Source organism: Hypanus sabinus, chromosome 7, assembly GCF_030144855.1.
Source record: "Hypanus sabinus isolate sHypSab1 chromosome 7, sHypSab1.hap1, whole genome shotgun sequence".
NCBI lineage: Eukaryota > Metazoa > Chordata > Chondrichthyes > Myliobatiformes > Dasyatidae > Hypanus > Hypanus sabinus.
In genome coordinates this window covers 95,473,641-95,501,205 of record NC_082712.1, presented here as the reverse complement: position 1 = coordinate 95,501,205, position 27,565 = coordinate 95,473,641, and the positions used below count along the sequence as shown (strand labels likewise).

At 39.7% G+C, this 27,565-nt stretch overlaps 1 protein-coding gene across 2 annotated transcripts in view; it reads right to left on the bottom strand.

Annotated features, from left to right (window-relative positions):
- Positions 1-214: 214 nt before the first annotated feature.
- The window catches only part of LOC132397014 (eukaryotic translation initiation factor 4E type 2-like), a 68,275-nt gene continuing 40,924 nt past the window's right edge, over positions 215-27,565 (bottom strand). The window contains exons 4-7 of one of the 2 annotated variants that reach the window (XM_059975228.1): positions 20,200-20,304; positions 7,631-7,783; positions 5,153-5,289; positions 215-947 (exon numbers count right to left, since the gene is read on the bottom strand). In XM_059975228.1, coding sequence (XP_059831211.1) covers positions 908-947; positions 5,153-5,289; positions 7,631-7,783; positions 20,200-20,304 — 435 coding nt within the window. In that variant the 3' untranslated portion in view covers positions 215-907. The other variant, XM_059975227.1, reaches the window with a different exon arrangement.

Genomic DNA, 27,565 nt, shown 5'->3' with positions numbered 1-27,565 from the left:
ACAGCGTAAGCAAGAGAGGCACATTTAAGAGACCTGGGCCTGCTGGAGTTCTTTCTTCCCACTTCCCTCTACTTATCCTTATATGGTATGCCACATTCAACATCTGGTCTCAAGCCGCTGTTCTCTGGGGCATGTGTTGTAGAACAGATCAGAGTTGCTTTGGACAAGACTTAAAAAAGAAAACCTCACTGAAGAACACAGCAAAAGACCATCATCTGGGAGAAATGTTACAGTTGTTTATTGTGACAAGAATTATATGAAAATTTTTTGGGGAACAGACATTGAGATTATTTGTTAGAACCAAAGGCCTGATTTGATAATGTTCAAACTTATGTACACTGTTTAAAATATAACATCAATGTATTTTTAAACATGTTTGCACGTCTGTAAGACCAGGATGTTTAATACATTAAGTCTTCCTGCAAATACTATCTACCTGGTGCAGTTTCATGCATTTTAAAATATTTGTCTCAAAAGCTGTATGCAATTCTGTTTACTCTTTCATAGTGAAGGAAATTAAAACAGGTGGTACGTTCTATCCTGAAACAAGGCTTAAGTCCATTTAGTCCTTGAGGCAAGTCATAAGGTCAGTATCTGGCAATGAGCACACAGCAACAAAGACAAATGCAGTCAGATTCTGGGAAAAGTTGTTGCCCTCGGGCTGTACCTTCTGTCGTATGTGGCTGACCAGAAACACATTTAAGTTTCTACTTTAAACAAGGAGGTTAAATGTTCAACAAAGGAATTTTTTTTAAATGCTGAAATAAAATGACTTCTGTTTGGATAAATAAATAACACCAAAGTGAGAGTGTCCAACACCACTCCATTTTTTCTGGTGTTCTGGGGCTCCTCCGCTTGCCACATCTGGTCTTGCTGTACTGAGGAACGTGCTCTGTGGAATTCGGCGTCACACTGCAATCTTTGTGTTGCGGAAGCTTGAATTGTCCCTGAAATGAAAAATGAAAGCAAGACTCAAAGGCTGGCTGAAAGACAAAACTGAGTGATGACTGACTTTGAAGTGCGATGGCAGGAGTGATAGCAATGACGAGAGCAGATGAAAGGGCAGAGAGTGATCAAAGTACAGGTGTGCGCCGCTTAACGTCCATTCCGACATCGTCCGATCGCATATACGTCCGTAGTCCCGATCGGAGAACGTGACTTAGCGGACGTAACCAATCTCTTGTATCGCGTGTCTCTTGAGTGTACTAGCGTTATCGCTCTGTTTAATTTTCTTTCAAAAATATTTCTGTAAAGTGCATCATGGCTTCCAAATGCAGTAAAACCACTCCTAGTGAGAGCAGCAGTTTAAAAAGAGAAAAAAGTTAAAAAGTTTAAAATGAAATAAAAAATTATAGTGCATGTATGTATTATAGTATAGAGTATAGGGTTGTAGTGTAAGTTCTTGGCTATTTAGTCAATACAGGTACATTACAGTATTCCATATAGGTTTGCTAAGTATATAATATGGTGTTCGCACAACATCCAAATCATATAACATCCGATTTCATAGAACGTATTGTAGACGTTAAGCAACGCATACCTGTACACCAACATGGGTAGACAGCACCAACTTACACAATGATGAATCAGTGGCAAGTGATTGGGCAAGGTATTGGATAAATTTGTCTAACAAAGATCGTGAAGCTGGCACCAGAGAAAATTAAATTGAAAACGCGCATTGAGTGGCTGATGAGTTTGGAACACCAATTGTGCAGCATTAAGTAGGCAAAATTAATCAAATATGAAATAATTAAAAGGTGCACCTCCCCGATAGAATGTGGGCTTCATTCTGGTGTAGGTGCAAACTGTTCCTCTTGTATAGATTTCACCCTCTTCAAAATAAGTTCCAATGATCCAAAAACCCCCTTCAGCCACACATTCTCTAACCCATTTCCTTTTCCTACACTCATTAGTTTCGGGCACTGAGGTTTTGCTCTTCAAACAGCAAAGTAGTTCCCTAGGCTCAGGATCTCATTCTCTGTCTTACCTACTTCGTTGTTACTAATGTCATCCAGCGGTGAAATAATCACTGACAAAGGCAAGCAGATGGAACTCTGGGTAGAACACTACTCTGAGCTGAACTCGAGGAAAAATGTTGTTAGTTCAGCCATTGATGCCACCAATTGTCTACCAGTCATGGAAAAACTCAATTCCATACCAACCATTGAGGACCTCAGCAAGGCAATTGACAGTCTGCCCCAGGGAAAGCTCCTTGCAATGATGGGATTCCTCCAGACCTGATCAAACACTACAAAAGCTCAATCCTCCAACCTTCACACAAGGTCCTCCGTCAGTGCTGGAAGGAAGGAGCCGTACCACAGGATATGCACAACTCCAAAGTCGTCACTTTGCACAAGAACAAGAGTAATAGGAGCGACTGCAACAACTACAGGGGTATCTCCCGAGTATTGTTGGCAAAGCCTTTGCTCATGTAGCTCTGGCATGTCTACAAACTTTGGCAGGACAAGTCTACCCTGAGTCCCAATGTGGTTTTTGCGCAAGGAGGTCAACTGTTGACACAATTTTCTCACTCCGTCAACTCCAGGAGAAGTGCAGGGAACAAAGAAACCCCTCTATGTCACTTTCATCAACTTGACCAAGGCATTCAACCTTGTCAGTAGGGATGGGCTCTTTCAGATTCTCCTCAAGATCGGCTGTCCCCCGAAACTCCAAAGTATCATCAAGTCATTCCATGATGACGAGGGCTACTGTTCAGTACAATGGCAGCTCATCAGAACCCTTCACTATGCGTAGTGGAGTCAAACAAGGATGAGTGTTGGCCCCAACATGATTCGGCATCTTCTTCTCTATGCTATTGAAGCATGCATTTGGGACGTCAACAGAAGGCAGCTACATGCACACCAGGTCTGATGGGTGGCTGTTCAACCTTGCGCACCTGAGAGCAAGAACAAAGGTACGAGAGATCTTAATTGAAACATAGAAACATAGAAAATAGGTGCAGGAGTAGGCCATTTGGCCCTTCGAGCCTGCACTGCCATTCAGTATGATCATGGCTGATCATCCAACTCAGAACCCTATACCTGCTTTCTCTCTAAACCCCCGATCCCTTTAGCCACAAGGGCCATATCTAACTTCCTCTTAAATATAGCCAATGAACCGGCCTCAACTGTTTCCTGTGGCAGAGAATTCCACAGATTCACCACTCTCTGTGTGAAGAAGTTTTTCCTCATCTCGGTCCTAAAAAGCTTCCACTTTATCCTTAAACTGTGACCCCTCGTTCTGGACTTCCCCAACATCGGAAGCAATCTTCCTGCATCTAGCCTGTCCAATCCCTTTATAATTTTATACGTTTCAATAAGATCCCCCCCTCAATCTTCTAAATTCCAGTGAGTATAAGCCTAGTCGATCCAGTCTTTCTTCATATGAAAGTCCTGCCATTCCAGGAATCAATCTGGTGAACCTGCTCTGTACTCCCTCTATGGCAAGAATGTCTTTCCTCAGATTAGGGGACCAAAACTGCACACAATATTCTAGGTGCGGTCTCACCAAGGCCTTGTACAACTGCAGTAGAACCTCCCTGCTCCTGTACTCAAATCCTTTTGAATGCCAACATACCATTTGCCTTTTTCACCGCCTGCTGTACCTGCATGCCCACCTTCAATGACTGGTGTACAATGACACCCAGGTCTCATTGCATCTCCCCTTTTCCTAATCAGCCACCGTTCAGATAATAATGTTTTCCTGTTCTTGCAACCAAAGTGGATAACCTCACATTTATCCACATTAAATTGCATCTGCCATGAATTTGCCCACTCACCGAACCTATCCAAGTCACTCTGCATGCTCTTAGCATCCTCCTCACAGCTAACACCACCACCCAGCTTCGTGTCATCCGCAAACTTGGAGATGCTGCATTTAATTCCCTCATCTAAATCATTAATATATATTGTAAACAACTGGGGTCCCAACACTGAGCCTTGCGGTACCCCACTAGTCACTGCCATACATGATATGCTCTTTGCCGACGACGCTGCTATAACCTCGCACACCAAACAGCAACTACAAACTCTCATGGATCGCTTCTCTAAGGCATGCAAGGACTTTGGGCTTGTCATCAGCCTAAAGAAAACAAATGTCCTTTCCCAGAGCATAGTGGAGACACCAGTTATTACCACCAACAATTGCGATCTAGAAGTAGTCCATGAGTTCACGTACTTGGGGTCGACCATTAGCGACACTCTCTCCCTCGATGCTGAAATCAATAGGCACATCAGCAAAGCAGCATTGATCCTTGCTCGACTCTCCCCGAGGGTCTGGGAGAATCTGAAACTTGCTACAAAGACCAAGACTGCCTTGAACAATGCATGCATTATTAGCACCCTCCTGTATGGTAACGAGACTTGGACCATCTACTCCAAACAGGAGAGGAAACCTGTTTTCACCTGTGCAGCCTTCGCCGCATCCTCGGCATCACCTGGAGAGACAAAGTCCCAAACTCTGAGGTCCTCTCCTGTGCTGGACTTCCCACAATGTTCACGCTTTTAAGACAACGTAGGCTGCACTGGCTGGGCCACATCCATAGTATGAAGGATGGTAGACTGCCAAAGGTCATCCTCTACAGAGAACTAGCAACAGACAAGAGGAACATTGGTAGACCCCAGCTTCGCTGCAAAGACCTCTGCAAGCACAACATGAAAGCCATAAAAATCAACGCAGAGTGCTGGGAGGATATAGCAAATGACTGCAACAAATGGCGAGGTACTCTTCAGCAACACCTAGAGCAAGGCGAAAGTGTGATCCTGAGTCAGTTTGAGGAGCGGAGAGCTAAAGGAAGAGCACAGTGGACAGCGGACAACAATTCCATGACACCCTACACATGCAACGACTGTGGCAGAGCCTACCTTTCCAGGATCGGCCTCAGTAGCCACAGTCAACGCTGTTCAACAAACCAGTGACTACCAGAGGAACAGTACCCACGGTCAACCACAACCGACGGAGGCCACACAAAGTTCCCTAGGCTCGGGATCTTACTCTCTGTCTCACCTACTTCATTGTTACTAATGTGAACCACAACTTCTGACTGGTCATCTTTCCTTCTCAGTATGCAATGCAGCCAGACCAAGTCATCTTTGACACTAGTACAATACCACCTTTCAATTCTCAGTGAGAAAGTACCATGAACCAGCCTTACTTGATGCTGTCTGTATGTGTCTTGTACTCCATAATGGTGCTGGGTGGTAAGTTCAACACACGACGCAATGTGTCTCGTATCCGAGCAGTGGTTGCTTGATCACTAGCAGTTTTGTTCCACACTGAAATTATATCCTCCTGCAAGGGAATGTTAAAACAGAAAAACTTTTTAAGCAATTCTCAACCCAGAATGACATGTAAACAATATAAAGTTAAAATAAATTTGGTGCTTCCAGGAGCCAATTAATTACTTTGTGCAACATTATCACCACTGTAATGCAGGAAGCACATAGCAAGATCACAGGGTTAGCAATGTCAGTGACCAGCAAACCTTGATTTTTAGGCAGCATTGGTTGGAGAAAAATTTATAGCATTGAACCCTGACTGAACACATCCACTCTTCTTTGGCTTGATTCTTTCACATCCATCAGAACAGACTGGCAAGACAAGTAGACATGCTACTCCTGTGCTTCTGATTATGTGTACTTGGAAGTAGGTCTGGATTTCCTCTATTCCCCATTCTGGCTTTTATCTCGTCACCTGTCTATCATTTTCCCCTGAATCCGCTCCTCCTTCCCTTTCTCCTATGGTCAACTTCCCTCTCCTCTCAGATTCCATCCTATCTAGCCCTTTACCTTTCCCACCCACCTATCACCTTCCAGCTAGACCTTCCACTCCCTCCACGTTTTTATTCTGGCATATTCCCCTTCCTTCTCAGTCCAAAAGAAGGGTCTCAGCCCGAAACGTCAACTGTCTATTCGTTTCCATAGATGCTGCTTAACCTGCTGAGTTCCTCCATCATTTTGTGGGTGTTGCTTTGGATTTCTGTCCCAATGTTAAAGCACAGCATAAAAGCAAAGTGGATAAAGTTTACCTGCTTATTTTGTATGCCATACAAGTTGGACTTTATATTTGGCACACCCTGCTGCTTGAGGGTGTACCAATTTATCTCCTCATGATAACCTAACAAACAGGTTTTTAGTGAAATTGGTAATCAAAACTTGACAAAAGCATTGTGTTTCTTTTTCCATTGATAATTCTTGGCTTACGGGCTCACTTGAACTTCACCCACAGACAAGATGCAATTATCTTTCTGAACGATGAAATATTTGCCCAAAACTCAACTGACCTGGACCATTCAACACAGTTTGCTGATCCACAAAGATTAACTGTCAATCTGAAACCACTGGGTTCTGGTCCCTCCAGTGATGTAGATCCATTGAACTCCAAGGTGATTTGGTTGTGGTCATCTTTGAATTCCCTCTGCTTCATCATCAGTAGACTTGCTATCTAAATATCCTCTCAGTCCCTTTGTTTCCCCCACACACAACAACATACTAGGTAGCTTACTATTCTGTGAAGTTTATCAAGTACTCTGCTACTCCCACTCTTCCCGGTTCAAGAATAGTTGAACATCAATTTCCGGTAAATACCCACCCCCTTCACCATTCCCCATTCCCGTTTACCTCTCACACATTATTTCCTTACCTGCCCATAACCTCCCTCTGGTGTTCCTCCCCCTTTATTCCATGCTCTTCTACCCTCTCCTATCAGATTCCCCCTTCTTCAGCCCTTTTTCTCTTCCGCCAAACAACTTCCCAGCTCTTTACTTCACCCTACCCCCTCTCCCAGTATCACCTACCATACTGTACTTCTTCCTCCCCTCCCCTACCATCTTATTCTCACTTCTCTTTTTTTCTCCAGTCTCGATGAAGGGTCTTGATTCAAAATATCAAAATACTCTTTTCCATAAATGCTGCCTGGCTTGCTCAGTTCTTCCAGCATTTTGTGAGTGTTTCAAGAAGAGTTAATTCCCTTCAATGACTTAGTTTTTGAACCAACTGGCACAACACTAATCATTACACTTTAATTATTCTGCAATAAATGGAACTTTTTTGTTCTCATTGTGTTCTTTCCTTCTAAAAATTGTGCATAATTTATGTTCAATTTCTGTTTTGTCTTCCAGCTGCTGCTTATCTGATGCTCTGTGCCTGTGCTGCTGCTGCAAGTTAAGTTTTTTGTTGAGTCTGTGCACGTCTTTGTGCAAATGACAGTAAACCATACTTCAACTTGCAGTCATGGCTTTTGAACCTACTCCTTTGTACTGAGACTGGGATTTAATTAGCTGTTTCCAATGTAACACTTTACAGTGGTACTGATCGTGGTTCAAGTGCTGCCACAGTCTATAAGAGCTTTGTATATTCTCCCCATGAAACTCAGCGCTCTGGTTTCTTTCCCCATTCTAAACATATACAGGTTAGGGTTAGTAAATTGCTGGCATGCAATTTTGGTGCCAGCAGTGCGGGAACATTTGCAGGCAACATAGCACATCCTTGGACTCAACGAGGAAATCTGCAGATGCTGGAAATTCAAACAACAATGGAATGTGTAGTTTGTTGATGCAAATTACTATTTCATTGTATGTTTTGATATACGTGACAAAAATCCTAATCCTTATTCTCTTTAACAACTTACGTACTTGAAATCTGATCGATACCACAACTCCACAGATTTCCTCTCCAACCATAAACTGCTCTCCCAGCATGGCTAGGATGATGTTTTCCCAAAATCTGGATGCCAGGCCTTTGCGCAAGCGTATTATCCATTTGCCGCCATTCTTGTTGGCTTCATCCTGCAATGAGATAAACTAATTAGTTTTTGTTGAACATCTTCGGTGTTGAGTGAATACACAGTCTCTGGAACATAAAAGCTAAAACCTCAGCAGGACTGCAGTACCAGAGGGATGCCGGGTCTGCACTGCACTCTGCTTCACAGGGACATGGCTCACCCCCAGTACAACAGACAAAGAACTCCACCCCAAGGGTTTCACTATCCACCTCATGGACCAGATGGTGGCATTAGGTAAGCCGGAAGTGATGGCATTTGCATCACAGGGCGTGGATGAGGTGGTTCTGTCTCATTCCTGTTCCCCCAATCTGAATTTATTTAAATATTACATCCATTCCTCAACGTGAGGGAGTAAAAACTTTAGCGTCTAAATGTACAGACATGAGAATTAATAAGTCTAGTGGCATGTAGAAAGGAGCTGTCCCGTAGCCTGTTGGTCCTGGCTTTAATGCTGTGGTACTGTTTGCCAGACAGAAGCAGCTGGAACAGTTTATGGTTGGGGTGACTGGTGTCCCCAGTAATCTTCCAGACCTTCTTTCTGCACCTGCTGTTATAAATGTACAATATCCAGCCAGTCAACATGCTCTCAATGGTCCCCCTGTAGAAGATCGTGAGGATTTGGGAGCTCATGCTGAACTACTTCAGTCGCCTGAGGTGGAACAGATGCTGTTGTGCTTTTTGTTGCCACACAATCCTTAATAATAACACAATTTGGTGTTTACAATCCAGGTGAGATCTTCAGTGATGTGTGTACCGAAGAACTGCAGTTCCATTGATGTTGATCGGGGTGAGCCTGTCTCTGTTCCTCCTGTAATCCACGATCAGTTCTTTTGTTTTTTGGACATTAAGGAAGAGGTTGTTATCTTGGCACTGTTGTGTCAGGGTGTTAACCTACAGTGGAGAGGTTGTCTCGTCACTGCTAGAAATAAGGCCAATCAATGTTGTGTCATCTGCAAATTTGATCAGCACATTGGAGCTGTGTGTGGCAGTACAGTTGTGGGTGTAAAAGGAGTAGAGGGGACTCAGGACACGACCTTGGGGGAGGGACTCATGTGTTGAGGGTCAGAGGGACAGAGGTGAGAAGAGCCCATACTTACCACCTGTCAGCGATCTGATAGGAAGCCTAGGATCCATCTGCACAAGGTGGGGTGGAGGCTGAGGTCTCTGAGCTTCCTGTCAAGTCTGGAGGGAATTACGCTGTTGAATGCTGAACTGTAACACAGGAACAGCATGCTAACATATGCATCCCTCTTCTCCAGGTGAGTGAGGACGCTGTGTAGTGCTGTAGCTATGGCATTAGAAGTAGACCGCTTCCATTGGTAGGCAAGTTGTAGGAAGTCCAGTGTGAGTGGTAGCATGCTGCAGATGTAGTCTTTAACCATCCTCTCAAAGTATTTGCTTATAACTGAGGTGAGTGCAACAGGGCGCCAATCATTCAGGCATGCTACCTTGGTTTTCTCAGATACGGGGACAATGATGGATCATTTGAAACAGGAGGGCACTACATACTGGGAGAGGGAGAAATTAAAAATGTCTGTAAATATGTGCTGTAGGTTTTCTGTGTTTCTATGTGAACACACCCGCCAGCTGTTCAGCACACACGTTGAGGACCCGCCCTGGGATGTTGTCCATCCACAGTACCTTGTGGCTGTTGATGTGTTGGAATCTTCTATGTACCTCAGCCTCGGAGTTGACCAAAAAGCAGGTCTCGTCAGCGGTTCTCCTCGGGGATTCAACATCAAATCGAGCATAAAAATCACTTAGCTCATCCAAGAGAGAGGTGGCAATGTTGACTGTACTGCTGCGGTTCCTCTTGAAGTCCACAATGGTGTGCAGTCCTTGCCTTACGCTGCGTGTGTCATTGTCACAGAGCTGTGACTGGATTTTGTCCTTGTGTTGCCGTTTGGCTACCTTGATGGCTTTACAAAATCATAGTGGCATCTCTTATGCTCTTGTTGGTCTCCAGAGGCAAAGGCTCTGGAGCAACATCCCTTGCACTGTGAGCAACATACACTGAACTATTTATCCAAGGCCTCTGGTTTGGGTAGCCCCAGACTGATTTTTGAACAATGTCTTCAATACATTTCCAAATGAAGCTTGCGACCTCTTCCATGCATTCAGAAATGTTCTCAGCTCGAAATGCCTCCCATGAAATGCTATTGAAGCAGTCTTGTAACACTGAGACTGACTGGTTGGACCAGCAGTGGACAGTTTTTACTTTGGGCAGAAGCAAGATGGAGGAATGGTCAGACTTTTCAAACGGAAAGTGAAGAAGTGTTTTATAAGCATTGTGGAAGGGAGAGTAGCAGTGGTCAGGTATGCTTCCTTCCCGTGTGTCACCTCGATGTGTTGGTAGAACTTCAGGTAAGCTCCGGTCAGCAACGCTTGGTTAAAGTCTCCAGCGGTGATGAAAGCCGCCATTGGGTGGGTGTTTTCATGACATTGATGGTATTGCATAGTTCATTGAGAGCCAGTTTGGTATTGGCCTGTGGTGGGATTTAATAATAACAGATGTGAATTCTCTAGACAGCCTGAAAGGTCGACATAGCAACATAAGGTATTCCATATCCAGGGTGAAAATGATTTGAGGGTGTGCGGCCACCTGAGTCTCACCAACCATTGTTCACCATGAAACATACTCTCCTACCTTTACATTTCCAGAGGGGTCTTTAAACCTATCTGCTTAGAACACAGAACCCAATGGGTTCGATAGGTTGGTCTGGTATATCCTCCGACAACCACTTTTACTAAAGCATAAGACGGCAGTCAAGTGCCAAGGGAGTTCTCCATCATCATCCTGGTTGCAGTGTACGTTCCATTCCTGACAAATGTCAAGCAGGCACTGGGAGAGCTGAGCACCGAGATCAACAGTCACAAACATGCACATTCTAATGCCTCCCGATCATTGCGGAGGACTTCAACTAGGCCAACTTGAAGAAGTTTCTAACCACCAATACGTCATCTGTAACACCATTATCAAGAAAGATTACCATGCCATCCCATGCCCACACTTTGGCAAGTCTGATCATGTAGCTCTACATTCTACATGTAGCACATATGGCAGAGAATAAAGACTGCAGCACCAGTGGTGAGGACCATGAAGGTATGGTCAATGGAGGCCTGGGAGCTTTGATTTGGTAGATTGGACCCATATCCAGGGATTCATCTTTGAATCTGAATTAATATACTAAGGCTTTCACTGATTTAATCAAAAGCTGCATGTACGAATTGTGATTTCGAAAACATCACAAAATTTCCCAAACCGGATGCCCTGGACGAATCAGGGCATTCTGCTGGGTGTTGTTCTATGGTGTTTAAGACCGACAATCCAGAATCACACAATAGTCCAAGTATGACCTACATAAAACAATCATGAGTGAAAAGGTAATTCCGTGTGAAGTTAAAGATTCAACTGAAAGCACACCACATCTTCCTGTATTTTCCAGTAAAATGGCAACACCTTCAGACACAGCGACTTCTACAGTATAAACCAAAAGGTATTATTGTCTTTTTTAAACATTTTTTACGATCGCAAGACTCTGCTGGACTTAAGAACTTGAAGTACTGCAGCTCTACCCCATTAGTGAGTTGTTCATTGGCAGAGAAACTTAAAGAGCTGGTCAGTGCAGACTGTGATGCTGCCTGCGATAGAGAAGCATCAGTATGCAGAGATGTACAGTCTAATAGCAAGAGATCACCTTAGTTGTTTTTCTCGCGATTGCAAGGGCTCATTGGATACTGGAGTTGTGGAATGCTGGAAGTCCAAATCATTTGATTATTGGCAAACAGCAGGAGTAGATGGTGGGCTAGCTGCATGGCCTTGATCGTAGTGAGGACTAGACCTCAAGCCCAGGTTTGCAGTCCCCAGAGGGAGGCATCGGAATTGAGTGCTCCATCGGGGTGTCAGAAGCAACATGGTGCGGCGTCCATGCTAGAGTTGGTGCTGCCCCCAGTGTACACTCAGCAGAAGACAAGCTGTATTGTGTTCAACTGCAGATTTCTGCAACATTCAGGGAGTCAGGGAATTAGACTATTTTATTTTGTGTGACTTATTTTACTGCTATCTTATATGTGCTTTGTATTACTGTTGGTACTGTCTGCACCCTGGCCCCGGAGTAATGTTGTTTCGTTTGGCTGAATTCATGTCTGGCTGAATGACAATTAAACTTGAACTTGAACCTGTCAACTCCTCACACCATCAAGTGTCCCTGTGATCTCTGTCTCACAGACAGATGTCAGAACATCCTTCAAGAGAGTGAATCCTCACAAGGTGTCGGGCCCTGGCAGTTTACCTGGACAGTACTAAAAACACTGAGCTGACCAACTGGCAGGAGTCGTCAAGGACATGTTCAACCTCTTACTGCTACAGCCCAAGTTCCTCATAGGCTTCTTAAGGGCAGCAATCATATTGGGCCTGGGACTCAGTACCTCACTCTTTAAATGGACTCTCGACTTCCTTAGCAGGCACTCACAGTCAATAAGGATCAGTGATAAAATCTGCTTCTCATTGACAATCAAGACAAGCCCACCTTTAAGTATGAGTGTTTCGATAACTGCTCTATTCTCTCTACATTCACAACTGTGTGGCTAAGCACAGCTCAAATTCCATCTAGAAATTCACAGATGACACCAACGTAGTTGATAAGTTCTTAAATGACAATGAGGAGGTGTCCAAGAGAGACACAGATCAGTGGTGTTGCACTTGCACTCAGTGTCAGCAAGAAAAAGGATTTGATTCTGAACTTCAAGAAGAATAAGTCAGGAGAACAAATACCAATCTCATTGAGAGATCAGATCAGCAGTGAAAAAGGTGAGCAACTTCAAGCTCCTGGGGACAACATCTCCAGCCCCACACATTGATGCCGGAACAACTGTAATGTCATGGTTCTCTATACTATTATGCTGTAGGTATTTCATTTAGCAGGTTTGTAAGAGCAGTCTGTTCTGCTTTCAGTCTGTTTGGATTACTGTTGAAGATAAGGGATGCTTTGGAACGTGTGTCATCCAATTGGGATGGTGGAAAGGGGAGAAGTTTCCAGAGAACGCTGAGGGGAGAGGTTTTGTGAGGGACAGAAAAGTAGGTCTTGGTCTTTGTTCAGCGAGAGATGAAGAGAGAAGACGCTGGAGAAAGTGGTCAGACAATTCGATCCAGTGGATAAACACAATTCATTGGAGCCCAGGCAGAAGGTCTACCAAGGATCAGTGAATCAGAATCGGGTTTATTATCACCAGCATGTGACGTGAAATTTGTAAACTTAGCAGTAGCAGTTCAATGCAATACATAATCTAGCAGAGAGAGAAAAAATAATAATAAAAACATAACAATAAACAAGTAAATCAATTACATATATTGAATAGATCTAAAAGATTGTGCAAAAACAGAAATACTGTATATTTTTTAAAAAGTGAGGTAGTGTCCAAAGCTTCAATGTCCATTTAGGAATCCGATGGCAGAGGGGAAGAAGCTGTTCCTGAATCACTGAGTGTGTGCCTTCAAGCTTCTGTATCTCCTACCTGATGGTAACAGTGAGAAAAGGGCATGCCCTGAGTGCTGGAGGTCCTTAATAGTGGACGCTGCCTTTCTCAGACACCGCTCCCTAAAGATGTTCTGGGTACTTTGTAGGCTAGTGCCCAAGATGGAGCTGACTAGATTTACAACATTCTGCAGCTTCTTTTGGTCCTATGCAGTAGCCCTTCCACACCAGACAGTGATGCAGCCTGGCAGAATGCTCTCCACAGTACAAATATAGATGTGTTTGAGTGTGTTTGTTGACATGCCAAATATGGCTGTTGGAAAATCCTTGAGCTCCAATCTGTGCACATTTGACTGTTTCATTATAATGGGCCCTTCTTGTTTTTCTCTTTCTTTTCTTTACTCACTCTTTGATTAAGTTAACATTCACAAATATATTTAATATTGTATGCAGTGTGTGATCTATTATTTTATGCCAACGGGCTACGGCATAGCAGTAAATCACATGGCATTCACACAAACTGGGATTTGGGTGGGTGAGACATCCCAACTCCATGGATTTGGTGGGACCAAAGACATATACACCCCAGATGTACAAAGCCTGAGAAAGGTGGGTACTCGTCGCAGAATCCAGTGGCGAGAGGCAAATGAGCCACATTTCCAGAGATGCCCAGCTAAAGGAGGTTTCATAAAAAAGACACACCTGTGGCTACACTTCATTAGGAGTTGGAGGAGAGTTCATGTTACCAAAGATGGAGAGCATTCTGATGGGTCATATCACTGTCTGGTACGGAGGCTCCAATGCACGGGATTGCAAGAGGCTCCAGGGGTTGTAGACGCAGCCAGTTCCATCATGGGCACAATCCTCCCTCCCATTGAGGACATCTTCAAAATGTGGCAACTCAAGAAGACAGCTTCCATCATTAAGGACTCTCACCATCCAGGACATGCCCTCTTCTCATTACTACTTCTGTGAGGAGGTACAGGAGCCTGAAGACCCACAATCAACATTTTAGGAACAGCACCTTCATTAGATTTCTAAACAGTCTATGAATCCAAGAACACCACCTTGTTGTTCTTTTTTAATTTGCAGAATTTTTTTTGTTAACTTATTTTTTATTGAAGTTCATCAAACAAACATTTCCATAAGATGTATTTCAGACATTGTACATATATATATATATCATATATATCACAAATCTCCACAAAATATTTATCTGAGGTATACACTTATAGAAAAGAGTGGAAAGAAAAAACAAGCAAAAGGAAAGAACTATGTACAAGTAGGGAGTGATCTTTTTTTTACAACAGATTCATTGATTTGAGAATAAAATCAGGCCTATGAGGCATTATGTAGTTAAACCATTTTCCCAGTATGAATCAAATTGTTCCAGCTTATAGTTAACAAATACTGTTACCTTCTCCATTTTGTAAATGTCCATTGTAATTTCCATCCATGTATTTAAAGTTGGGCTCTCCTGTGATAACCATTTCCTAGTAAGAGTCTTTTTACCAGCCACCAACAGTTTATTCATTAAATGTTTATCTCTTTCAACCACTCTTGAGGTATATATCCAAAATATATGGTCTTACTCTCTAAGGGTATTTCACATTCAAAGATGTAGGGCATTGTGTATCCCCCCCCCAATAGTTTTTGACAACAGGGCAGTCCCAAAAAATATGATAATGATTTGCATTTTGATTTCCACAATTTCTCCAGCAAACAGGGAGGTTACTATCATAATTGGATTTCTGAGAGGCTGTAATAAAATATCTTATCAAGTTTTTCCATCCAAACTCCCTCCACTTCTGTGAACTGGTACACTTCCATTGATATTTCCATATTGTTGTCCATTCTTTCTCAGATATAATTATCTCCCCTTCCTTCTCCCATTTTGTTTTAATATATGAAGTCGAATGTGTTTTAAGATTTGACAACCCCTTATACATGCTTGAATGATTCTACTACCATTATTTAAATTATATGCTTTTCTAAAGAGCTCTATCAATACATTTTTAAGCGTCCTATTAACATATTGTCACATCTGTAAATACCGACAAAAATCTTGTTTTTCTAATAAGTGTTCCTCTTTAAGCATTTCAAAACTGAACAGTGTTCCTTCTTACATTATGTTGCAAAGAATTGTTATTCCTTTAGCTGTCCAGTCTTTAAATCTAGCATCCAGTTTATTTGGTGTAAAATCAGAGTCATATGCACACCATTTAAGAATTGCAATATCTCCCTCTAGATAATATTCTTTTATAGTAGTTCTCCATATTTTAAGAGTCAATTTCACCCATGGGTTATCAATAGTATTTATGTACCTTTGCGGGTTGTTATCAGCCAAAATTGCTTGTATGGAGATGGGAAGTACCCGCTCCTCAATGTTTTTCCATTGAGCGTCATATGGTGGGTTACACCAACATATCACAGCTCTCAACTGTGCTGCAAAATAATAATCTCTAAGAGAAGGTAGGCCCCATCCCCCTTTTCCTTTGCTAATTGCAAAGTTTTGAGCCTTTTACCCTGCCAAATATACCTTGATAGCATCTTGTTCCATTCATTGAATTGATTTTGATTAATCTCTATTGGTAGGGTCTGAAAGAGATATAACAGTCTGGGCAGTATATTCATTTTAATAGACTCAATCCTTGAACTGAGACTGAAAAAAAGGAATCAGGTTCCATCTTGCCACATCGTCCTTAATTTTTTTAGATGAAGGCTGATAATTACATTCTGATCATTTTGCCAAATCTTTTGGCATAATGATGCCCAAGTATCTGAAAGGCTCTGTGTGCCATGCCCAAGGGTATCGACTTTCAATTTCCCTTGGTGGGCTATAGTAATATGAAAGTAATTGGGTTTTATCTATGTTGATCTTGTATTCTGATAATTGACCATATTGTTCAAAGGATTGCATCAATTTAGGTAAAGAGTATGTTGGTTGCCCTAGATAGATCAAAATGTCATCCGCATAACAAGCCAATTTATGCTCTGTCCCTTTAATAGTAATTCCCCTGATATCTTCATTTTGTCTGATGTATTGAGCTAATGGTTCCAGATATAGCGCGAAGAGTAGTCGTGACTATGCACAACCCTGTCTCGTGCCCCTTTCTAGGGTAAGACTATTTCATAAATATCCATTGATTTTAATCCTAGCAGTAAGATTGTCATATAGTGTTTGTATAGTTTTAATAATTGTTTCTTGGAAATCAAATCTATGTAAAACTCTGCAAAGAAAATTCCAATTAACCAAATCAAATGCTTTTTCAGCGTCCACGTTTATCACTATTGCTTCGATTTTATTTTTTTGTATATGATCCATAATGTGGTGTCCTTCGTATATTGTCTTGAGTCTGGTGTTGTCCTATAAAACCTGTCTGATCGTTACATATCAATATGGGTAGAAACTCCTCTAATTGTTTGGCCATGATGGAGGTAAGTAACCTATAATCTACATTAAGAATGGTTATTGGTCTAAATGACCCACATTCTATTTTATCCTTGCCTTCTTTCGGTATAGCTGAGATTATCACTTCCTTCCAACTGGGTGGCATTTGTGCCTTTTTTAGAGCCCAGTTCAGTGTGGGGAGTAAAACAGGAATTAACTCATTTTTAAATCCTTTGTACCACTCTGCCATATACCCATCTGATCCTGGTGACTTGCTTAATTTAAGCCTATTAATTGAAGCTTTTAATTCAACTTCAGTTATGTCAGCAGTCATCCTTCTATTTTGTTCTTCGCTTAAAGTGGGTAACTCTAGAGAATTCAAGAAGGTGTCAATTTGGGTTATGCTTCCCCCTGGAACTTTGGAATATAGAGTTTTGTAAAACACTTCGAAAGCTTCTTGAATTTCACTTAGCTTATTTTTTATAATTTTCGTTCTTGGGTTCCTAATTCTATGAATTGTATTTTCTGCTATATTTTTTTTTTCAGTTTCCACGCCAGTATTTTCATAGATTTCGATCCACTTTCATAATGTCTCTGTTTCAGAAACATTAAGTTTTTCCTGATTTCTTGCGTAGCCAAATTATTTATTTCATTCCCAATTCTTTTAATTTCCCCTAATGTATCCTGTGCCAAAATCAATGTGTTTTTTTTCTAGTTCCTTCAGCCTATTTTGTAATTCTCCTAACGTTTTATTCCTTATTTTTAAATTATATGAAGATATCGCTATAATTTTCTCTCTTAAGACTGCCATCAGAGTATCCCATAAAAAGGGAGATGAAACCTCTCCATTATCATTAAATTCTAAGTAGACACCGATTTCTTTTCTAATTTGTTCCTTAAAGTACAGATCATTGAGTAGACTTGAATTTAGTTTCCAAATAGTATTCTTTGGTTGTAGGTCAAAATCAACAGATAAATATATAGGTGCATGGTCACTTACATCTATTGTCCCAATTCCACAGGTGTTTATTTTGTCTTTGTTCTTTCCAAATGTTATGAAATAGTCTATTCTTGTATATACAGAATGGGGAGCAGAATAATAAGTGTAATCCCTTCTGTCAGGGAAAAGATCCCTCCATATATCAATTTAACCAACATCCTCAAAAAGTGTATTGACTTTCTTATGTAAAGATTTTGTTTAATAGGTTTTTCTATTGGAAGAGTCTAAGTTTTGTTGTAATTGTAAATTTAAGTCTCCCCCACATATCAGGAGACCTTCTGTTTCTGTTACCATAATATCAGTAATTTTCTGAAAGAAACCAATATCACTTCCCAAGGGTGCGTATATATTCAATAGAGTAACTGAATTGCCGTCTATATTCCCCCTTACCAAAACATATCTGCCCTCCTTATCTCCCATTTCGAATACTTTTTCAAAAGTTAGCTTACTTGAGATAAGAATAGTAACTCCTCTCCTATGTCCTGATTTATATGAGAAGAAAAACAGATTGGTGAATCCCATTCTCTTTAATTTTTTATGCTCATTATCACTTAAATGAGTTTCTTGTAAATATACTACATGGGCTTGTTCTTTTTTCATCCTAGATAAAATTCTCTTACATTTGATTGGAGTTAATAGCCCATTTACATTAAAAGAAATGAATTTTACCTTGTCCTTAGCCATCTGTATTTATCATGTATTTACCATGTATTTACCATGTATCATTGAAATTAGAATAAAACTTAATCGAACTACTCCCTGAACAAATAAGAACCAAGAAACAAAAATAATAATAAAAATAGCAACGAACGTGTGATTCCAAGGCTGAGATGACCAAGTCTCTAGTAGATGACCCTGCGTTGAGCTAGAGGAAATGTCTAGCTGTGGGGGATAACCCCTCCTACTTGTGAATTGAGGGCCCCCATTGCAGTATTCATAAAAGTCAGTGAACAAATCCATTACACAGAAAAGATTTGTACTCCTCCTATAGGTATATACATATACACACACACACATATATACAACATACACACACACACACACACACACACACACACACACACACACACACACACACACACACATTACACACCAATATTCTCATTTTGGTGGGGAAAAAGGAGTAAGTGAGCGAATGAAGAATAACAACTAAGTAATATAAAATCCACATTATAATAAGTATTTCTCGAGACAGGTGTATCACCGTGTACTTCTGCTTCCGTTTAGTTTCTCAACATTTTTGAAGTTAGCCAAACCTTATGGCTCTTCTGAAGTGGGTGAGGACTGTCTTTGGTAAACTCCCAGTCTCTTCCTGATATATTTCTCCCGGCCTCCTCCCATCTCCTGCCTTCTCGATTCTCGCATTATTTCCCAAGCGGAGCAGGATAATTCTTCAGTCAGGCTTTCCCTCATTTTGGTCATGCTGATGGACAACCCTCTGGCCTTCATGCCTGTAGTCGCCTTTTCCACTGTCTGGTACAACCGCGTCTTGTTGTCATAAAACACTCAAAGTTTAGCAGGATACGGGATTTGAAATCTAATCTTATTTTGCTTTAGTACTCGCTCTACTTCAGAGTATTCCTTGCGTTTCTGGAGGACCGTGGGGGGGTAATCTTGGTCGAAATATATCAAGTTATCCTCTAAAAACACTCTCTTCTTACCCCAGGCCCTTCGTAGAATCTCCGCCTTGGTACTGTACCAAAGGAACTTAATTATTATTGAACGTGGCTTTCTATCCTGGGTAGGTTTTGGGACTAACGCGTGATGAGCTCTTTCAACTTCCAGCTTCATAGCCGGGGGAAGTCTGGTGCGTCCCGCAGTAGCTTTCCGACAAACTCCGTCATAGACAAGCCCTCCACTCCTTTGGGAATGTTGTAGATTCTGATATTTTTCCACCGTGATCTTCCCTCCAGATCAAGCAGTTTACCTTCTTGGTGATGTATAATTTTTATTGTCTTGCTCAGTATCCATTCCACGTTTTGAACGCGATCTTCCACCTTCTCAATTCAAGTCTCTGCCACCGCTAGTTTTTGATTAACGCTGGCAAGCTCTGCCTTAATATCATGGAGCTGCTGCTCTATTTCTTTCTGAACTCCCTTATCTCTTTCAGGATTTCAAAAATATTCACCGCTTCGACTGAGCGTGGCCCAGCAGCTGCCTCGCTAGCACATTGTCGGGTCGGAGAGCCACTCGTTGCATTCCTCTTGGACGCAGTCTCCGCAGTGTCACTTTTTTTATTTCCATTTCCTTTCCCCATTCTTGCCCCTTTTCAATTCAAATATTTTTCAAAAAATATTATATTTGATGGGTTAACGGGGCTTAATACACGTTTTTCCAGAGGAGCTAGACTTAAGCTGCCATTGTCGATGATGACATCACCGGAAACTGCAAAATTTATTTATTTATAATTTATGTAATTTATAGTAATTATGACTTTGAACTGTACTGCTGTCACAAATTTCACATCATAGAATTCAGTAATAATAAACCTGATTCTGATTCTAATACATATACTAGTACCCAAAGACAAAACAAACATTTAGCCCACTACTCACCTCCCACATAGGTTTGATACCTTCCTTGAAGAGGTGGAAATCGCTATGACCTGTCAAGTCACCTGGTCGCACCAAATGGCTGTAGAACCTCCAGAACTGCTCCACCTGGTAGAGGAAGACAGAAGCCTGCAATCAACAGCAACCTAATTATATGAATCACGTTACCACACCAGCACCTCCAGCTGATTTTGATCAACAGAGTAATATTTAATAATATAACATCTTTAAGATGATAAAACGTTGAGGCATGTCGGTGAAGTGCCAGCAAATAAATTTGAGACTTAAGATGATTTCATTTTTTGCAAAGATTTAGGTTTCAGAGAACATCACAAATAATGATAGAGATAAGAGAGAGGGAGAAGAGGAGAGGGAAAGGGAGAACAGAGATGGAAAGGGAGAAGAGAGCAGAGCAAAAGGAGACTAAAAGGATTAGGAGAAAATTCTGTAGTTTACGGGTTAGATACCTGAAGGCATGCTTGCCATTATGGACATAGCGCAGTCAGAATGGAAACACATGCACATCAGCAGATATAATACTTTTCATCAGCTGCTTTCATCAATAATGCTGTTAGTGCTCTATCTGCAAAAGGTGGGATTTCCCAGTGGCTGTCTATTTTAATACCATTTCCCATTCCCATTCCAACACGGACTCCTCTACTGCTACTGGCTCCTGTCTCACCCATTCTCTTCTGCCTGGATCCCTTGTGCACAAACTGTACATCTCCACAGAAAACACGAGAAATTCTGCTGGTGCTGAAAATCCAAAGCAACACACACAAGATGCAGGAGGAACTCAGTAGGCCAAGTAAGCCCCGTAGTGCCCTGTTTTGAAGTTTGACACACATGATCATAATTGTTAAAATAACATCATAAATTTACATTTCTATTTAGTGTTACGTACCCCGTAACTGGGTGTCTTACCAGCAAAGATAGAAGTGTCTGTTGGAGTCTGGTACTATTTTCAAAACAGTGTTTATTAGTAAAATATACAAATCAATATCAACAATGCAAATATACAGATAATACATGTTAGCAATACTAAACCTAAAAGTGTGGGTATAATAATAATCAATAATAAACAAGCTCTATCGATGTCTAGGGGATAAGGAATTATCATGGGAAAGTATAAAATTCAGTTCAGTTCATGTAGGCTGAGGTAGTTGTTGGTTCTTTTGTTGTAACCGTTGGAGGGAGGGAGAGAGAGAGAGAGAGAGAGAGAGAGAGAGGGCGAGCAAACAGTGACAGCTACAGTCATTCACACCTTCCTCTACTTTTCTTGATCCGTCGATATGTTGTTGTGTCCATTCAGGTATGACTCCTCTGTCCTTTAGCTAGACCGTTCTTCTATGGTGGACTCGTCACCCAGGCAAGGGTGGACACACACACAAGCCCCCACCGGCCTCACTATAAACACTGTGAGTTAAAATTGACATATCCTTCGTTTGGTCTCCGATGCCCCACACTTTTCTCGTGGTTTCCAACACTTAAACAGTGCTCACTAGTGTGTCTCCTGGTGTATCTGAGGGGTGTCTCCCCAGACCTCACTCTTATCCCTACTCACGGGGTCTCAGGTGTCAATCAGTTTTGAATGGCTTAGCCCATCAAACCAGCCCACTCCGGCTGTCCACTGAGGAATTTTAATGAACAGAATAGTACCAAGTAAACAGCCCTCTCCAAAAGACATAACAGTAAATCAGTGGCTCCTCTCCTCTCTCTTATCAGCAGCAGATGTTCCAATTTGTTTTCCTCTTATCTGTGTCTCTCTCTCATTCTCTCTCATGAGCAGAGTGGTAACAGTAACAGTTTGTGATTCTCCCGGGGGGGGGGGGGGGGGGGGGGGAACATGGGCAACTCTGTACCCTTCTGCCCATCAGAGTTGTTCATCCTTAGTAACAACCCCATCCTTCTAGGAATTTTCACCCAAAAAGGGGAAAATTAACTAGTACAGGGTTTTACAGGGTTACAGAGTTTAGCAAAAAAATACATGTGTTCGTAACTATAAAACAATACAGATATACCTTCAACCCAGCATCCAGACAAACAGTCAGCGATTACATTGTCACTTCCTTTAATATGGTGTATTTTAATATCTTAATATCTTGTATCTTAATAAATTCCTGTAGCATCAGACTCCAATTGAATAACCACCTATTTTATTCCTTTTCATCAGCAAAAAAAAACTAAAGGGTTGTAATCTTAGCTTAAATGTATATTACAAAATGTGAACTAATACATGTGTGATCATACTGTGGTACATTACAGAAGTTTGTGCAAATACTAATTTCTATTTTACTTTTGAACTTAACAATCAATCTTCCATGGTGTTGTCTTTATTATTTACATGCTGTGTCAAATTCCCTCAAAACCAGATCCTGTGGCATTTGTCAACCTTTGTCCCTTTTCCACTTAACTCTCACATGGTTAGCTTGCTCACCAGTGTGGAATAGGCTTTCACATACTCCTTTCATAGGAGTTATCTTATCATCAATGTTTTCCAAACTTAGCCCATTTTCTGAACTTCCACACAATTCTTTATTTTTGAGCAAGTCATTAATTTTATCTTCAGGACCCTTCATTCTATTAGTTTTCAGTTTAACATCTGCAACTGATCCCTCTTTGTCTAAACAACATTTCTGGTTCTGTTTCTCCAAATCACCTCCTTTAATAACATCAGAGTTGTTTATCTTTACATTCCAAATCAAACTGTAATTGCTTCACAGGCACCTTGTTAACAAGCCATTGTTCCTTCAGCATGGTTACCGCTTCTAAAACCAATTCAGACTTTAAATTTTCTTTATTCAATTTAGGAACAACACTTTTCCCTTCTCCTTCAATAATATTCACATCACCACTTTTCATCTCCTCACTAACCTCCAATGCACCCTCCAACACAAACAACTGAGAACTCTCACTCTCCACTAGTACCAAGGTTAACCCTTTCTTCACTGAACCAAGTCCATCTGACCTAAAAGGACTGCATTCCTTTTCAACTAAATCAGATACCTCAGACGTTTCCTGAGTTTCAATACTAGGTTCAGTACCATGTGCATCCACATCTTGAACACACTCAAACGGGACATCTACCTCTTCCAGGCTTTCCATACCAGTCCCTTTTTCAAATTCTAAGTTCCCCTGATCCTCCTAGTTGCTCTCTGGGCAACTCCCATCCGGAGTAAACTCAACCCTTCGGGTTAAAACAACTTCATCTGCTAACCCAGCAGACTCCTTCAAGGTAATGGCATCCTTTTCATCTAGGACTGCCCTTATATCGTTATCGGGAACACATTTAAATTTTTCAAAATCAAACTGCTCTGTCAAGCCAGACAGATCATCCATGTCCAACCCTGGACCTTCTAACTGCCTTATCTGTTTCTCATCTTTATTCTGTGCCTCTATAAATTCCCTCTTGGCTAAGAGTAGGTCTACCTCCTCTCCTTTACTCTCTTCCACCTCCCTATTCTCCGCTTCGCCATCCCCTAACCCCTCTTGGTACAGGGTCGGTAAAAACGTCTCAGCCAAATCAACACTGGACTCATTTAAACTGTCCTCTTTCTCAGCTGCCTTTCTTGACATGCTGCGAGTGATTGCGCATGCGGGATAGATCTTAGAATCCAGGGGCGTGTCCTCAGCATTCACAGGCTTGCTCGTTAATTTCACTGCTGAACACACGTCACCACCTGCTAAATCATTACCAAGAAGGACGTCCACGCTGTTTCTCAGTAATTCTGACCGCACCCATACTTCGACTGGTCCAGATACCAGGTCATATTTTAAAATGATCCCATGCAAAGGCACAGCTTCTGTCCCTTTTCCTATACTCTTAAAACTACCTCTCCAGTCTCAGGACCAAAATCTAGCACCTTACTTAGGATCAATGACTTTTTTTTTAGCATTTTCTTTTTGTATTATTTATTGATTTATTTATTTATTTATTTATTTTTAGAAAATTACAAAGAATAAATGTAATGAAAAATTAGTAAGAAAAAGAAAAATAATATTAATCCTCCCCCCTCCCCTTAACCCTCTCCCCTTAACCCTTATCTAAAGAAAGAAAAAAAAAGAAAGAAATAAGAAAAAGATTGCCTGAATATCGGAGGATCCCCACATGCTCCATGGAGTTCAAAATAATTTTAATACTTATTTTTACTTTCCCCAATTACTTTATAATTTTATCTTCAAAGGACCTATATATTTAATCCCATCTTTTGTAGGTATGGGAGCCAAATTTTCAAAAATATATCATATTCATTTCTTAGATTATATGTAATTTTTTCAAGTGGAATACAACTATATATTTCATTATTCCAACGATCCATAGTTAAATACAAATCAGATTTCCAAGTAACTGCGATAACTTTTTTAGCTACTGCCAATTCAATTTTTATAAATTTTTCGGATACTTATTCAATTTAAGTTTCTGTATTGTCCCTTCAATATCTCCTAATAAAAATAATATTGGACTATGTGGGAGTTGTACTCCAGTAATTTGTTCCAATAAAAGTCTTAGATTTATCCAAAATGGTTGAATTTTAAAACAAGACCAAGTAGAATGTAAAAAAGTACCAATTTCTTAATTACATCGAAAACATTGGTCAGACATGTTTGAATTTAATCTATTTGTTTTCTGTGGTGTTATATATAATTGATGTAAAAAATTATATTGTATAATCTAAGTCGAACATTTATTGTATTTATCATACTATCAGAACATAATCTTGACCAACTTTTTCCATCAATTTTAACATACAAGTCAAGATTCCCATTTTTGTCTTGATTTATGAATTCCAGATTCAATTGTCTGTTTTTGAATCAAATTGCAAGATGTAAATTTTTTAATTTTTCCTTTTTGAATTAATATTTCTATTTCACTCAGTTTTGGCATCAACATTGTTTGACCCAGCTTTTCTCGTAAATAAGCCTTTAATTTAAAATAATAGAAAAGAGTGTTGTTTGATATTTTATATTTATTTTTTAATTGATCAAACAACATCAATATACCTCTTTCAAAACAATCACCTATATATTTAATCCCCTTTTGGAAGCAATTATGTAAAAGTTTATTATCCATTGTAAAAGGAATAAGCCTATTTTGAATTAAAGTTCTTTTTGCTAATAAAGATTTATCTCATCATCCACATTTACCTTATTCCATAAATCAATCAAGTGTCTTAATATAGGAGATTCTTTTTTTTCCCGTATCCACTTGGATTCCCACTTATATATAAAATCTTCTGGTATGTTTTCTCCTATCTTATCTAATTCTATTCTAATCCATGCCAGGTTTTTTCATCAAAAAAAGATGTGATAAATCTAAGTTGATTTGCTTTATAATAATTCTTAAAATTTGGAAGTTGTAACCCTCCTAAATCAAATTTACATGTCAATTTTTCCAATGATATTCTTGACATCTTTCCTTTCCAAAGAAATTTCCTTACATATTTATTCAGTTCTTGAAAAAACTTCTGAGGTAATTGTATTGGTAAAGTTTGAAATAAATATTGCAATCTAGGAAATATATTCATTTTTACAGCATTAACTCTACCTATTAATGTTATTGGTAACATCATCCATTTATCAAGATCCTCTTTTTTTTAATAATGGCAAATAATTTTGTTTATATAAATTTTTTACATCATTATCAACTCTAATACCTAAATATTTTATCCCATTTATTGACCATCGAAATTGAGTTACTAATCGACATTGATTATAATTTCCTTTGGTAAGGGGTGAAATTTCACTTTTATCCCAATTTACTTTATACCCTGATACTTTCCCATATTCTTCCAATCTAAAAGATAATCTTTGCAAAGATTACAATGGGTTTGTTAAATAAATCAAAACATCATCATCAAATAAATTAATCATTAACTCTAAAGCACCCAATGTCTGAATCTGTTCTAATTAATTCAGCTAATGCTTCTATTGCCAATACAAATAAAGCAGGTGATAATGGGCAGCCTTGTCTAGTTGACCTCATTAAGCAAAATGGTGTTGAAATCTGACCATTTGTAACTACTTTAGCTTGAGGATTAGTATTTAAGGTTTTCATCCATTGGATAATAGATTTTCCTAACTCATATTTTTCCAATACCTTAAATAAAGAATCTCATTCCAATCTATCAAATGCTTTTTCTGCATCCAAAGCAACTGCCACACTCATTTCCTCTCTTTTTTGTGCCAAATGAATTCTACTAAGTAACCAGGTTATATTATCCATCGATTGTCTGTTTTTAATAAAACCTGTTTGATCCATATGTATTAATTTTGGTAAATATTTAGATATTCTATTAGATAAGATTTTTGCTATTATTTTATAATCTGTATTCAACAAAGAAATAGGTCTATATGATGTTGGTTTTAAAGGATCTCTATCTTTTTTTGGCAATACAGTTATGATTGCTGTTAAAAAAGATTGTGGGAGTTTATGTATTCTTTCCACTTGATATATTAATTCCATAAAAGGAGGAATTAATAAATCTTTAAATTTTTTATAAAATTCAGGAGGAAAACCATCTTCTCCTGGGGATTTATTACTCTGAAGTGATCCTAAAGCTTCTTCAACCTCTTTTAATGTAAAGGGCATATCTAATCCTTTCTGTTCTTCCAAATTTAATTTTGGAAGAGTTATTTGTGATAAAAATTTATCTATCTCAGCAATCTTATTTTGTGATTCTGATTGATATAATTCAGTATAAAATTTGTTTAAAGTTTCATTAATTTTTAAACGTTTATAAGTAACCTTATTTACACTTGTTCTAATTGCATTTATTGTTTTAGAAGCCTGTTCTGTTTTCAACTGCCAAGCAAGAATCTTATGTGATCTTTCACCTAATTCGTAATATTTCTGTTTAGTTCTCATAATTACTTTTTCTGTACAATATGTCTGGAGTGTATTATATTGTAATTTTTTATTAACAAGTTGTCTTCGTTTTTCTTCTGTCATATATCTTTGAGATTCTTTTTCTAACTTTATGATATCTTTTTCCAATTGATCTATTTCTGCCATGTATTCCTTCTTAATTTTAGATGTATAACTTATAATCTGACCCCTTTAAATATGCTTTAATTGCTTCCCATAATACAATTTTATCTTCAACTGAATGTAAATTTGTATCCAAAAAAAATTGAATCTGTTTTTTCATAAAATCACAAAAATCTTGACGTTTTAATAAAATTGAATTAAATCTCTATCTATAGATCGATTCCTCCTTATCCATCATTATCATTGCATTATCAAGGGGGAATGATCTAACAGTATTCTTGCTTTATATTCCACACTTTTCACTCTATCCTGAATATTTTTTGATAATAAAAAAAAATCAATCCTTGAATAAGTTTTATGTCTATTTGAATAAAATGAGTA